Below are 13,605 nucleotides of genomic sequence, written 5' to 3'. Positions count from 1 at the left end.
CTTTTATTAGTCAAATTAATAGTCTAGACTTTAAAGACTCAAAATCCTTCTGGAAATCAAAAACAGTCTTAAAAAATAGCAATCCACAGGCACCCAGCCCCATATAAAATCAGAAATGGGTGGAACATTACAAATCTTTGTACAAAACTCAGATTTAGGACTTACATTTTCTAGTGAATTTGAAAACACAAAAAAACATCCATTGTTCTCTGGATTACCCATTTACTTGTAATGAAGTAAAAAAAAAAGGTATCACTAAACTGAAATCTGGCAAGTCTGGTGGTCCTGATTTGATACTGAATGAGTTTATTAAATATAGTGCATCTTCTGTGGTTCTTGTTATTGTAAAACTATTTTATAAAATATTACAAAGTGGGTTATTTCCAAAAATATGGAATCTATCATATATTTCTTCGATTTTTAAATCAGGTGATCCTAATGATTGTAATAACTATAGAGGTATTGTGTTTAAAGTTGCAAAATAGATTGACTATAAATTGCTCAAAAAGGAATAGGCGGCAAATTTTATGACTCAATAAAACATATGTACAGTAAAACATTATATTGTTGCAAAACATGGTTTCATAAGTGAATGATTCCAGGCTAATTTGGTCAAACAGGGGAATAGCATGAGCCCTACCCTATTTGATATGTTTGTTGATGACATAGATTCCTATTTTAACCCCATTTTAACTGATCCAGTTAATCTGAATCAAATAAATTTTAAGCATCTTCTTTATTCAGATGATTTGATCTAAATCTCAGACACACCTACTGGCTTGCAGCACTGTGTGGATGTCTTACAGTCCTTCTGTAGTGATTGGGGTATTAGTGTGAACGCCAAGAAAACTCAGATTATGATTTATTCTTATAGCAAAAATAGATCGATAATAGACAGAAATTGTTTTTATTTTGGTCCACAACCATTAGAATCTTCTACATGCAGAATATAAGTACCTAGGTATTGTCTTCAACAATAAAGGTAAACTAACTATCATAGCAGCTGAAAATCTTGCTGATAAAGAACGCACGGCATATATTGCCTTAAAATCAAAATTACGATATTCTAACAGGATTGCAGTGGAAAAATGTGTGAGACTTTTCAACTCATTAATTTCACCTATAATGACTTATGGGTCTGAAATTTGGATCTCAGATTTTAATATAAACCAAGACACTGCAGATAAACTGCCATTTGAAAAAGGTTCAGAATATGATTATGAAAAATATTCTCTGTGTCCATGGTAAGGCTTCCAATCTAGCTTTATGTACAGAACTTGAGCTTTTCCCATTATATTTTATATTATATGAATTAATGTTTAATCATTATGCCAGAATAAATGACATTGAAGTTGGTAACGATAAAAAAATTAAAAGCTTACCTAAGCTATGAAATACCAAAATATGAGAGATCACTTCTCACAAAAAAAGAATAAGTGCTTATTCACTTGCCCTTGAAACTGAGAGATACAATTAACCAAAGACTTTAGCAACGGAAAGATTCTGCAAGTCTTTCGGAGATAATGTAGAAGATGAAGTTTACTTCCTTTTATATTGTCCCCTACATAAAAACCTTCGCGAGAAGTTTATTTACTTAATCCAAATAATTTGGCTAATGCCAAACAAATATGGATGGAGAGTTGTCTCATTGGCACTCATGCCACATCTTCTTATTTATGTAATTATATGAGACAAGCTTTTGAAGTTCTTAATAACGCTGATGTCAGTTGGTCTACCATAAGGTATGGAAGTACTATACAATAACAAAGACTTAGTTACATATATATAGCATATAATTCATTGTCACTAATTTTCTCTTTTTATGCATTATGTTTTATTTACATTATTTGTCATGTTGTATATGTCATGTATGCTGTACACTTGGATTACACAATGTCATATTTATATGCGCTTTATCCAATACAATATTTGAATTTCAATTAGGTGCGAATCCTGAAATACCATTTTTACTGTATCTGTCATGTTTTTCTGATGTAGAATGATAAAAACAGACGAATAATTGATGGTTTTTGAATAAAAGAAATAATATGTCAAATGCGATGTTTTAATAAATTCATGATACACATCAGAGATGCAGATCCATCCAGATGTGAAATCGATACACAAATATGTGAATATTAAGAGTATTTCACGAACAGAGCATACAGGAGATTTAAAAGCAGCAATTAAGTTTTATTTTCAGAAAAAAACATAATCGTTAATGTTGTATAACTTAAAACTGGTTTTGTCATTCAGTTTGTTGATATTGAATTAAATTCCGCTATGCTGCTTTCGATATGCGATTCATGTTTACTGTCGAATAATGATCTTGTTCACTGTAGGGCGATTCATTTCTATTGTATATGCGATGCATTTTCATAGTAGGAATCTTCCTCAAACAGAGTCTTAATTCAGCCGTTCCACCAACTAAATAAAGTCAGTAGGATTTGATAATGCTTACTTTGTAAATTATTTTATTGGTGTAAAATCGAAATATTGGGTTGTTACCAAGACAAACTTGATAACATTTAAAAACATACAATATTCAAAGTTCACCAACATTCATATCATATAAGTATATCATATATTTAGATATTTGGACTTTGTATATGAAAGTCTTACAAATTACGAAAATGAATTCCGTAAAGATAGCATTTATTATTATTCTTATTTTTTCTAATAATTAGTCCGAATATATGTGTAAGTTAAAATTTATCAATTCCAATGACATTTTATCATTAAATACACACATCTTGGACAGTTAAGCTCATCCACAGCCACCGACAACTCTGCTTAAGTTTCGGTTTCAGTCTATATCTAGGGTACTATACATCACATACTCAAAAAATGTCATTAATGGATGCAACTTGTATAATAAAAGGCGCAAAGACCTACATTTCACGCCTCATTGACTTGTTACGTTTTCAGTTTGGGTTGATATCTAAGGTGCTATACATTACGTATCGATGCAACTACATCAGTGTGTATATCTTGAACATGCTCGAATGACTTTGGATAATTTATATGTCACATGGATCTTTAATAGACTAAGAATCATACACAGTAAAAAAACGTTCAAGTAACAATTGAGTCACCTTAATTTATGTTTGAATGTCTTGGATATTGTTGTTACAAATAAGCAAATACGTAATTTTGAAATTACAATGATATATTGAAAACAGTTTGTTGTTACAAGTTTTAATGATTTATATCACGGGTATATAAACTACTAACATTTGTTGTTGCGTATCGAAGCGAAATTGGTAGCTAGAACGTCCAAATATTATTTCTTCAAATACTTATGGCCGTAACAGTATGTTCTCAATGTTAATGATCAAAAACAAAGTTTACTGCGTCCTGCCAGCATGCTAGCATTGTATATTGCTTATATTACATGAACACCTATTATGAATTTAAACCACAAAAAAATCACAAAACGCACGTTCACTTTTAGTTTTCGAGTCAATATACCATGCTTTAATTCATAGTGTAACCAAATTTGAGTTACACTGAGTATTTCACGATGCTTACACGTAATTCATAAACATGTTATCACAACTAATGAGAAACAAGTTGTTATATTTCATTTATAGACGGTTAAGGAATAAACTCTGAATTTCGTCATGATTCGTTAATTGTCTTTGTTTTATACCGATCAGGGCAAATTATTGTACGTGCTGTTTCTTGTGCGTTTTGACTCCAAAGCCGACAAATATGGTAGAAATAATTATGTAACTACTGCGTGACATGTTTTCAAAGCTTATCAAAGCAAGTACTTAAATTTTCAAGGAAAGTTCGCCATAAAAATGCGCTGCATGCATGTTCCGATTTTGACACACTACTGAAAAGATAACTTTTCGAAAGTCTGTGAAAATGCATGATATGAACGTGTATCACTTCAAGACTATGTGTCGCATATCATCATGACCTTCGTGTGACAAAATGACCTCAAGATCAAATAACTAGATTTTTATGGATATTTTCGCGCATATCCCTGATATTGGATTGCAATCAGTTGTTCCCGATGAGTGGGCTCCTCTTGCTCCAGCAAGTTCTGTTTCACCAAAATGCAGGTGTAAGTTTAATTTTCAATATGAAATGTTAGTCTTATAAAATAAGCCTTCGTATATAGGTCCATGCCTCATATCTATCGTACAATGATGTGTCATGTCTCAAATCGTCCATACGATGTGTCATGCCTCTAATCGACCATACGATCTGTCATTCCTCATATCGATCAAACTATGTGTCATGCCTCATATCGACCATGCGATGATGTGTCATGCCTCATATCGACCATACTATGTGTTATGCCTCAAAGCGACCATTTGGTGATGTGATATCATATGCCTCAAAGCGACCATTTGGTGATGTGATATCATGCGCCACGTCTACCAGACGATGTGTTATGTCTCAAATCTACCGTAAATGATGTGTCATGCTTCAAATCGACCATACAATGTGCCATGTCTCAATCGACCATACGATTATCATGCCTTGAATCGACCATACGATTTGTCATGCCTCATTGACTGTACAATAATGTGTCGTACCTCAAATCTAGCATACTATGATGTGTCATGCTTAAAATCGAGCATACGATGTATATACCTTAAATCGACCATACGATGTACCGGTATCATGCTACAAATCGACAATGCGATGTGTCATGTTCAAAATAGACCATACAGTGTGTCATGCTTCAAATCGACAATACGATGTATCATGCTCTAAATCGACAATAAGTTGTGTCATGTTCCAAATCGACCAAACGATGGTTCATGCTCCTAATCGACAATACGATGTGTCATGCTCCAAATTGACAATACGATGGTTCATGCTCCAAATCGAAAATACAATGTGTCATGTTACAAATCGACCATACGATGGTTCATGCTCCAAATCGACAATACGATGTGTCATGTTCTTAATCAACCATCGACCATACGATGTGTCATGCTCCAAATCGACAATAAGCTGTGTCATGCTTCGAAATGACAATACGATGTGTCATGTCCCAAATCGACCACGCGATGGATCATGCTCTAAATAGACCATTAATGTGGTTATCTTGTTCAGAATACTCAAATGAAAGTCATAAAGGATGTACCCTTTAACTTATGAGCCATTTTTTTTACATACGCATAACTTATTACGATCGAATTCAGTGTAATGTTATATTGTAGTGTAAATCTAACCAATGAAGGTTGAAAATTAATATATCCTTATCAAAGCTTTTGTCACGTGTTACTGAAATCATATTTTTAACTTTCAAAATAAGTAAGCCTATTATCAATTAGGAAAAAGTCAAAGGTTTCCCAACTTTCAAATGAATACAGGAATTTAAGCATTAAATACATCCGTGCTAAGTTATTATTGACAGGTAGCTTTCCCTTTAATAATAAAACTACAATGTGATTAAAATACCAATCTGTGTCCACGCTTCCTTGTTAGTGAAGCGTGAAAACAGGATCTGTATTTAATCAATTGAGTAACACTATATTTTTTTACACATGAGCACGAACCGCGCAGTAGTTATGGTGACAGGTCTAAGCTGTCATACGAAACACATGTTCGTGGAAAACAATTATTTCATTCCATTAACTCTTGTTCCGTTTTATACAAATGTCCAATGAGAAAAATTACAGGTTAAAGTAAATCCCCACTCTACTTATGGAATTTTAAAGTTATTTATAGATAAAATTGCGGAAGTATGCTCGTTCACTAAATATCTAATATTTAGGTAAAATCATTGCTAATTAAGGTATGTAGATATCATTTAAGTTATTGAAGTTAAACATAATCAAATTTAATTCTTAAACTTTACCAAAAGACTTTGAAACATTGACGGAAATATATAGTGTACAGTTGTACAGGTATCTTAAAAAGAACTGTTACGAAAAGAGAGACATTTTATGAAATTTATAATAATCGATAAAGAAAAATTTGGAAAAAAATATGGGTTGAGTAAAATGTAAATACATTTTTTTATTTTGATAATATTCCGTAAAAATACATTTATTTATACAATTTAAGATCCTTTTATGTTTTGCATGAATATTGTCATTAAATTTCAGTGAAATAGTTGTACATTTCTCGTGTGATTGTATAAATTGATTAATCGTTGTTTGTATGACTCCAGTGGCGAATATTTCATGCTTATTCAGTACGACATGTATATGAAATGTAATGAATAATTGTATCATCTTAACCTCAATAATATCAAACAAACCATTTTCAGGAAATTAGTTATTAGCTTGAAACTGCAGTTGATAAAACTTCATTTATATTTCCTGACCGTGTTATGATTATAAGTATTTGAACTATTTAAAGGAAGAGCTATATTATCATTATAATAGTTCCCCTCTGTTATTTTCTTCAATTCAAACGAACTAGATATTATTATTTTATTTTTATCATTATTATAATCATTATTATCATTATCTATATAGCGGTCATGATTTCAAGTTTTAAAGTGGACTGAAAAACTGTATATTGGCAAGTGATCACATATGTCCAAATTTGTTCGATGGTTATTGTATGGTGTATTGTTTATCATACACAGTTCACTGCTATGTTTAGCGTCTCAGCTTATTTGTCGCTATCATGTTGAAGGTTTTTACCCCTCAATAATCATTATTCTAGTACAGTTGCTTACGACCGGATTCTTTAAAAACGAAGTAGTCTACAGAGTTTTACACGACGACAGCTTCTACCCGAACAGACAGTGATAGTTAACAGAATTTTTATACACGTATTATTTGAGCTTCTATCCGAACTGACTTTAGTTTATAGAGGTTATATTTATAAGTCGAATGACGAATATTAAATGGCAAAAAAACATCGGGTCATTATTACATAATAAGATTATTCAGGTTAGCGGTCTATTCTTGTGATAATTCCTTTATACTGTACTTTATATGTTTGACCATAGCGATAAAACTAGTGATAGAATTTAATATTAAAATAAGAGGATGTGGTATAACTGCCAATGAGACAACTCTCCACCATTTGTTTATGCCCCCGCAACTAAAAGTTGGGGGGTATATTGTTTTACCCCTGTCCGTCCGTCTGTTCTTCCGTCCCATTATAAAACCTGCTACAGTTTGAATGCTAGGAAGTTTTCACTTTGCTGGCTGTTTTTACATATATTGAAGGTGTGCATGTGGTCAGGGTTTTGATTTTTATTAACATTTGCTCTTTTGGGAGATAGTTGAACTTTGTCAAATTGGATTATATACTCGCATAAGAGGTGCATAGAGTTTCCGGATAACTCCTCATACATGGAACCATAGACCTATGTGCTCACATGCTCAACTTTGTGTATTTTAAAATAACACTTTGCATCTGCGGGGGCATCATTTGTGTCTCCCAGACACAATAATATATCAAAAAAAGTCCTACATTTACTTTGTTATAATACAGATACTTCAGAGTGGAGTGCGGGGGCATCACGTTGTCTAGTTTTTATAAAAATGGTTAGTGTATTATATTTTGATACGATTTAACCGATTTATAGCTTATCATATACTAGTATTTATCATTTACTATAAAATGATAAACCATTATTTGCCGTACATAAATTAATAAATATAACTTATATGATAAACATACAAAGCCTTGACGCGTATATGATATATCTGTTGTAACCAAGACTGACGATGTTAACAATGATTTTGTTGCAACCTGGCTTGGAATTTTCTGATTCATCTAAGTAAAATACATATTGCGAGTCTGACCCGGAGAAGGTAAGGCGTTAAAACATCAGGGACGATCTAGGATTTCTTGTTACAAGGGTGCCACACAATTTATATTTTAAAATCGGTTCGACTAAAAAATATACTCATTCGGTATTCAAGAGCTTGCAGCTGTTATTCAGTCTTTATAAATCGTCCCCAGTGTCTGAGCAGAAAGTTGATGAACCAGGGTTATGTCAAAGAACGTCCCGTCCTTTTTCCAAAAAAAAAGTTCATCGGAAGATATCAATACCTAGTTGATAAATATTCCGTATTAACTTCACAAATCATACATGATGGTCTTGAAGTGTAATTTCTAGGTACTGACGTTGTTTACCATCTTAATTACGTGTTCTTTTTTTATTTGTCTTTGTATCTATTTTTTCAACATTTACTGTTTAGTCTATTTTTGGTGATATCCTTTTGACGTGGCTCGGTATTTATACATCCCGCAATTGTGTTATTGTGCTTTGGTTATTTTTGATATTCTTGGGGTTTTTTTTTTATTTTTGCTTGAGTGTCTATATGCCATTTTGTTTTTCTTTGTTGACACAGTTTTTTTTTGTTTTATAGTGATTAAGATTATAGCACAATGTTGACTGCTGTGGTGTCTTCAACGTATACCAACATTTGATAAATATATATTCAACCCATTTTTACAAACAAAATACAACATGTTGTTATAACAATTATTAATTAATAACAGGTAAAATACAGTCAGTATCGTTAAGCATTAAATATTACTCTTTAAAAATTAGAAACAAAAATTAAGTATTTGCAAAATTGTGTAGTAGTAAGAATGACTTTAATAAACATAAAATCAAAAAGACAATAATTATCAAATAGAACACTTGATACTTGCAAACTTGTGTTGAAATAAATTCTAAATTAATAATAAAAAGTCATACAAGCGAGAGGTTTAGCTAGCTATATATATAACCAAGATTAATCCACCATGTTCTACATAAGAAAATACCTGTATACCAAGTCAGGAATATGACAGTTATTTTCCATTGTTCATTTGATGTGTTTGAGCTTTTGATTTTGGTATTTGATAAGAGACTTTCCGTTTTGAATTTTCCTTGGAGTTCGGTATTTTTGTTATTTTACTTTTATTTGAACGTTAATTTGATCTGGCATTCTACAATCAATTATGATAGCCATATGTTTTGTCGAAGGCCATATTTCAAAATAGCTTTATAGCTATTTGTGTTGTGACTGGTCTTATTCTAAAGCCTTAATTCCTATACTCTTCAAGTTATGAAAAAACAGTCATCTTTAGCTTTAACTATAAGTGTTGTTACTGGCCATATTTTTAAATCAACTATAGTTGTTGGTGTTGTAGCAGGCCAGTAAAAGGCCATTTGCTAGCAAAGCTATAAATTTTGACATGGTCATATTCTAAAATCAACTATTATAATAGCTATTATTAACTATTATGTATTACAGTGTTGCAATACGTCAAACTCACCTAATATTGTATATACATGTTCTGTGTATCAACATTTCGTAACCAATCATTGATTGTGTATGGCCAGAAACGAAAATTCTTAAAGAGTCGAAAGGTTAAGCATTTCCAAATCCTCTTCCAAATTTTTTTGACATATTGACCTTGTTTACGAACACTAAGTTTGCGAACGTATCAAATATAACATGTTACAAAGAGTAAGTATTTCTCATAGTTTTGTTGAAAACAGGTGTGCATACAATTCTTAAAGTGAAACTAAAATTATATTTGTCTGTTTTCAGAAAATCTCTAGGTAAAATCTAGTTATCCTGCGATGGAGGATGATTGTGATGATTGTTGTGCATCATGTTGCTGTGTTGGATGTTCAGTACTAGGATATGCATTTTGCTTTAAAAAGATGCGTCGTTCTATCAGAATTCGATTATTTATGATTTATTTAAATATCTTTTGTTTGACATTTGGTATAATAACTGGAGCGATATTTTTCGGACCGTATACTACATATTTTACGTCTACAGATATCCGATCTATAAAAGATCGTCTATCTTTCTTATTTTGTGAAGGTGTGACGATAACAAGTGTCGGTGATCTAAGATCCTCATTTTCTGCCTATATCTTAGATTCGGAACCAATTATAAATGAGACATTTGTACAGACTTTTACAAGTGAAGTGACGATGTATGTAAACCAGGAAGACTACAAATATCATTCATTCTATTTACTTAGTGGTTCCGTCATCAGTGTAGGTGTTTGTGCAGATAGTTTCATACAAATGAATATAATTAAAGGAAAGCACGATCTCAAGGAATTTATCGACAACAATTTTGCGTGTGACAGCTGTATAAAAAAGACCATTAATGTATACCAACATAAGTGTTTACGGACGTCTGATTTCGACGAGGTTCTTTATAATGTTTCAGAATCTGCTGATTATTTCATCTTTTACTTAAGCCCTCTAGAGGATGTATGGGCAACAGCAAAATATCATATAAACCGGACATTATACGATGTTTCTGCCGCACGAAATGCGTATTCCTCTGTTGTTCAGTGCGCATTTACCTTGGACTTAAAACCTCAGTATATTATCGTTCACTTAGATGACACGGGATCAATGGCACAGTATAATATAATGACTGATTGTAAAGGTCGGACTTGGGTTTATCTGTCAACATTTTTTGTTGTCCCATATCTAATCGGTATATTTGTTTGCATACTCATATTTAAATGTTGTAAAGACCCGGATCCCTCGGAGCAGACAGGTGAAATATCACCTAGTATCAACAGTCCTTTACTTTATAATTATCCTAGTTATCAATCAACTGAAATTATTGGACCACCAAAATATGAAGACATTGTAAGGGACGAGGCTCCTCCACCTTATTCCGAGGCGATAGGACCCATTATTAATTAGAATCGGAGTCATATTAATCCATTATTAATATATGTGCGTCACATAACTTAAAGATGATCTTTTTCTAAAGTAGAAATATTGTAATTAAACTATGGACTTTTCTTAGGCGACTATTCTTTGTCTTATTTAATAGCTTGGTTTAAGGAAAGCCTATTAAAGTACTAGTATATATTTTTACTCATGTAAAGTTGCATTGGCTCTCTTTAATGAATGTTTTTTATGAACAAAAACTGCACAGACCAGATAAAAGTAGAATTAATTTTAAAAATTGTCATCATGATGAGAAAACGTTGAACTTTCATATTTGAAATCGAGTTAATGCACATTGATAAAATAACAAAACCATCATACAGTACATTTTTGAATATACGTTTATGCTTTAATTTTGAATAAATATTTTAAATAGCATTAAGGGTTCATCAATATAATCATTGAGCATCTGTTATCACTTTTAAATCATATTTCTTACTTTAAATCCAGCTTGCAATATACGCTCCCTTTCCTAAAAACCTCATTTGTCCCTGGTAGTAGCATCTAAATTTTACATTGAAGACATTATATCCTCATTATTACATGTACTAGTATGTTAATAAACTGAATATGTAAAAGCTTTTATTATGGGCAATTCACTTAGTCCAAAACGCTGGAAATTTTATGTAAGAAATATTAAACGAGTGCATTGACGGTATAGATTCCCTTTAAATGTTGTGAGCAAGTTGTTATTTTGTAAAACAAACAAAAGTATAATTTGTAGAATATTTGTACAAGTAATCAGAATTTTAACACCCACCTTCTTTCCTTAACCAGTTTTATTGTTTGCTTCCATATACATATACTACAACGTCTATCATTTGAATTAATGTCCTTATTAAATATTTGTTCAGTGTCATGTATAAAACTATATCTTCCGTATATGTGAAACATTTGACAGTAATAAACTAAATCAGAGACAATGTGCTTGTTTTATCTAATCATGTTACGATATTTCAAATCGTACGTTTCCTTTCATGATGCCTTTGCTATAGGGTTGCTTCATACAAGGAAGCTATTGAACTAAGAGTTCCAAGAAACCCCCTTCGAAAGCTTAGCAGACGCCCTCATGACTTGAATAATTGACCGTTAGGAAATATCTGTGTTATAGATAACCACGAGTATGTTTTAATTGCCAAAGCCATAATCCCGTCTTTCTTTCCTCGATTGTTACATCATCGAATGACTCTTATAATCGAATGCGTACTTAGTTATACCACGAAAAACACGACGAGTCTATATGGAGCAGGATCTGCTCACCCTTACCCCCAAGTGCTAGGTGGGTTTATTGTTGCTCAGTCATAAGTTTTCTATTTCTTGTTTTATAGAATCGTATTTGTCGTTTCGTTATGTTTTTGTTTTTTTCCATGGTGTTGTCGGTTTCTCTTCGACTTATGCATTTTTCATTGTCCCAGTATCTTCCGATTTTTTATAAGTGTTTGGCAAAATGCTGATGAATTACACAAATATTCTGTACAAATTATGATTAGTAAACAACATATATACCAAAAATAATGTGTATAAAATCTTCCGTTTAGGAATACCAAGAAATTTCTTTAATATCAATAAAACTAATCTAACCCTTGGTACATATGGGGTGAATATCAACAATAAAAATATACAATTAGTGCTAGATAAAACTTCCTGTACAGGTCCAAGAACAGCATCTAAGGAAAAATGAAATAATTTTGATGTTCATAGTACGAAGAAGTGAAAAATTGTAGTAATTAAATACCAAATAATCAAAGCTGGTATATAGACAAGATCCATGTTAAAATTAAATAAAAAAAAAGCATTACAAATAGTATCAACAGGTCAAATTAAAAAGAAAGTACGATTTGAGAGAACTCGCAGTTACTGACAGCTAGTTAAAAGCCAAAACAATTAATAATAAAAAATCATGCATCAGAGACTAAAATCAACTAAAATACATCCCAGGGATTTAGTATTTTAACGTCATGAACAGTCAAAGAAGACATGCCTTGTGCAATGCCAAAAATAAATGTATCAACAGGTAGTAGGATAGTTAGGAGTGACTTCTTTATAGATAAAAATGAACTTTTGTGTGTCTCTATACATCCCGTTTGAAAAGAAAATACAAATTTAGTTATGTTTTAATTTGCTAATGACAAAATCGATATTAGTGCAAGTGTAAACTATATTCAGAGATCTAATTACAACATTGGTACGATAACCCTTACTAATAAGTTTGTTTAAAGGTTCGATGAGTTTACACGGATCACATAATGATTTCCGCGCTTTAAGTACAATATTACCATAAAATTTAGGATGTGAAATACCATTTTTGATAAGTTTTCTAAAGGTACAGCCTAATTTTCTTATCAAATCTTTGTATCTATGAAAGAATTTAGTAAAAGTTTTAAGTAATTATTGTTACGAAATCCCTGACTTAATAATTTACCAGTGATGCATTGATTACGTTCGTTAAAATCTATGACATCACTACACACACGGGCATACCGAACGAGTTGGGATATATAAACACCGTATGATGGAGCCAAAGGCACATCGCCGTCTAAAAAAGGAAAATTAACAATAGGGAATGAAAATCGTCTCTTTTGTCGTAAATTTTAGTATGGAGTTTCCCTTTAGAAATTGAAATGTCTAAATCTAGAAAAGGACAACTGCTGCTGTTTATGTTGGATTTAGTTAAAGTAAGTTCTTTTAGATAAATTTCGGTAGTATATTTAGAGAACTCTGGATTATTTAACGAAAAAATGTCATCCAGATAACGGTAGGTATTGTTGAATGTATCAACCAAATGTAACAATGATGTGTCTCTACTGAGTTTGGTCATAAACTGAGATTCATAGCAATACAGGAATAAATCTGCTATTAAAGGGGCGCAGTTAGTGCCCATTGGAATACCTACTACCTGACGATACACTTATCGCCGAAACGTACATATATGTTATCTAGGAGAAAATTTAAAGCTTCAA

General features: G+C 32.0%; 1 protein-coding gene across 1 annotated transcript; it reads left to right on the top strand.

The window, feature by feature from the left end:
• Positions 1 to 5,720: 5,720 nt before the first annotated feature.
• On the top strand, positions 5,721 to 11,558 carry LOC127729490 (uncharacterized). Its single transcript, XM_052237330.1, has 2 exons — positions 5,721 to 5,764; positions 9,486 to 11,558. Exon 2 carries the CDS (start codon positions 9,518 to 9,520, stop codon positions 10,613 to 10,615), a length of 1,098 nt encoding a protein of 365 aa, XP_052093290.1. The 5' UTR covers positions 5,721 to 5,764; positions 9,486 to 9,517; the 3' UTR covers positions 10,616 to 11,558.
• Positions 11,559 to 13,605: the final 2,047 nt, after the last annotated feature.

The sequence above is a fragment of the Mytilus californianus genome, unplaced genomic scaffold (genome assembly GCF_021869535.1).
Source record: "Mytilus californianus isolate M0D057914Y unplaced genomic scaffold, xbMytCali1.0.p SCAF_2, whole genome shotgun sequence".
NCBI classification, from domain to species: Eukaryota; Metazoa; Mollusca; class Bivalvia; order Mytilida; family Mytilidae; genus Mytilus; species Mytilus californianus.
This window is presented reverse-complemented; position numbering and strand designations above follow the sequence as displayed.

Coding starts and splice junctions, on each gene's coding strand:
- LOC127729490 (XM_052237330.1), top strand. CDS start 9,518: ATGGAGGATGATTGTGATGATTGTTGTGCATCATGTTGCTGTGTTGGA.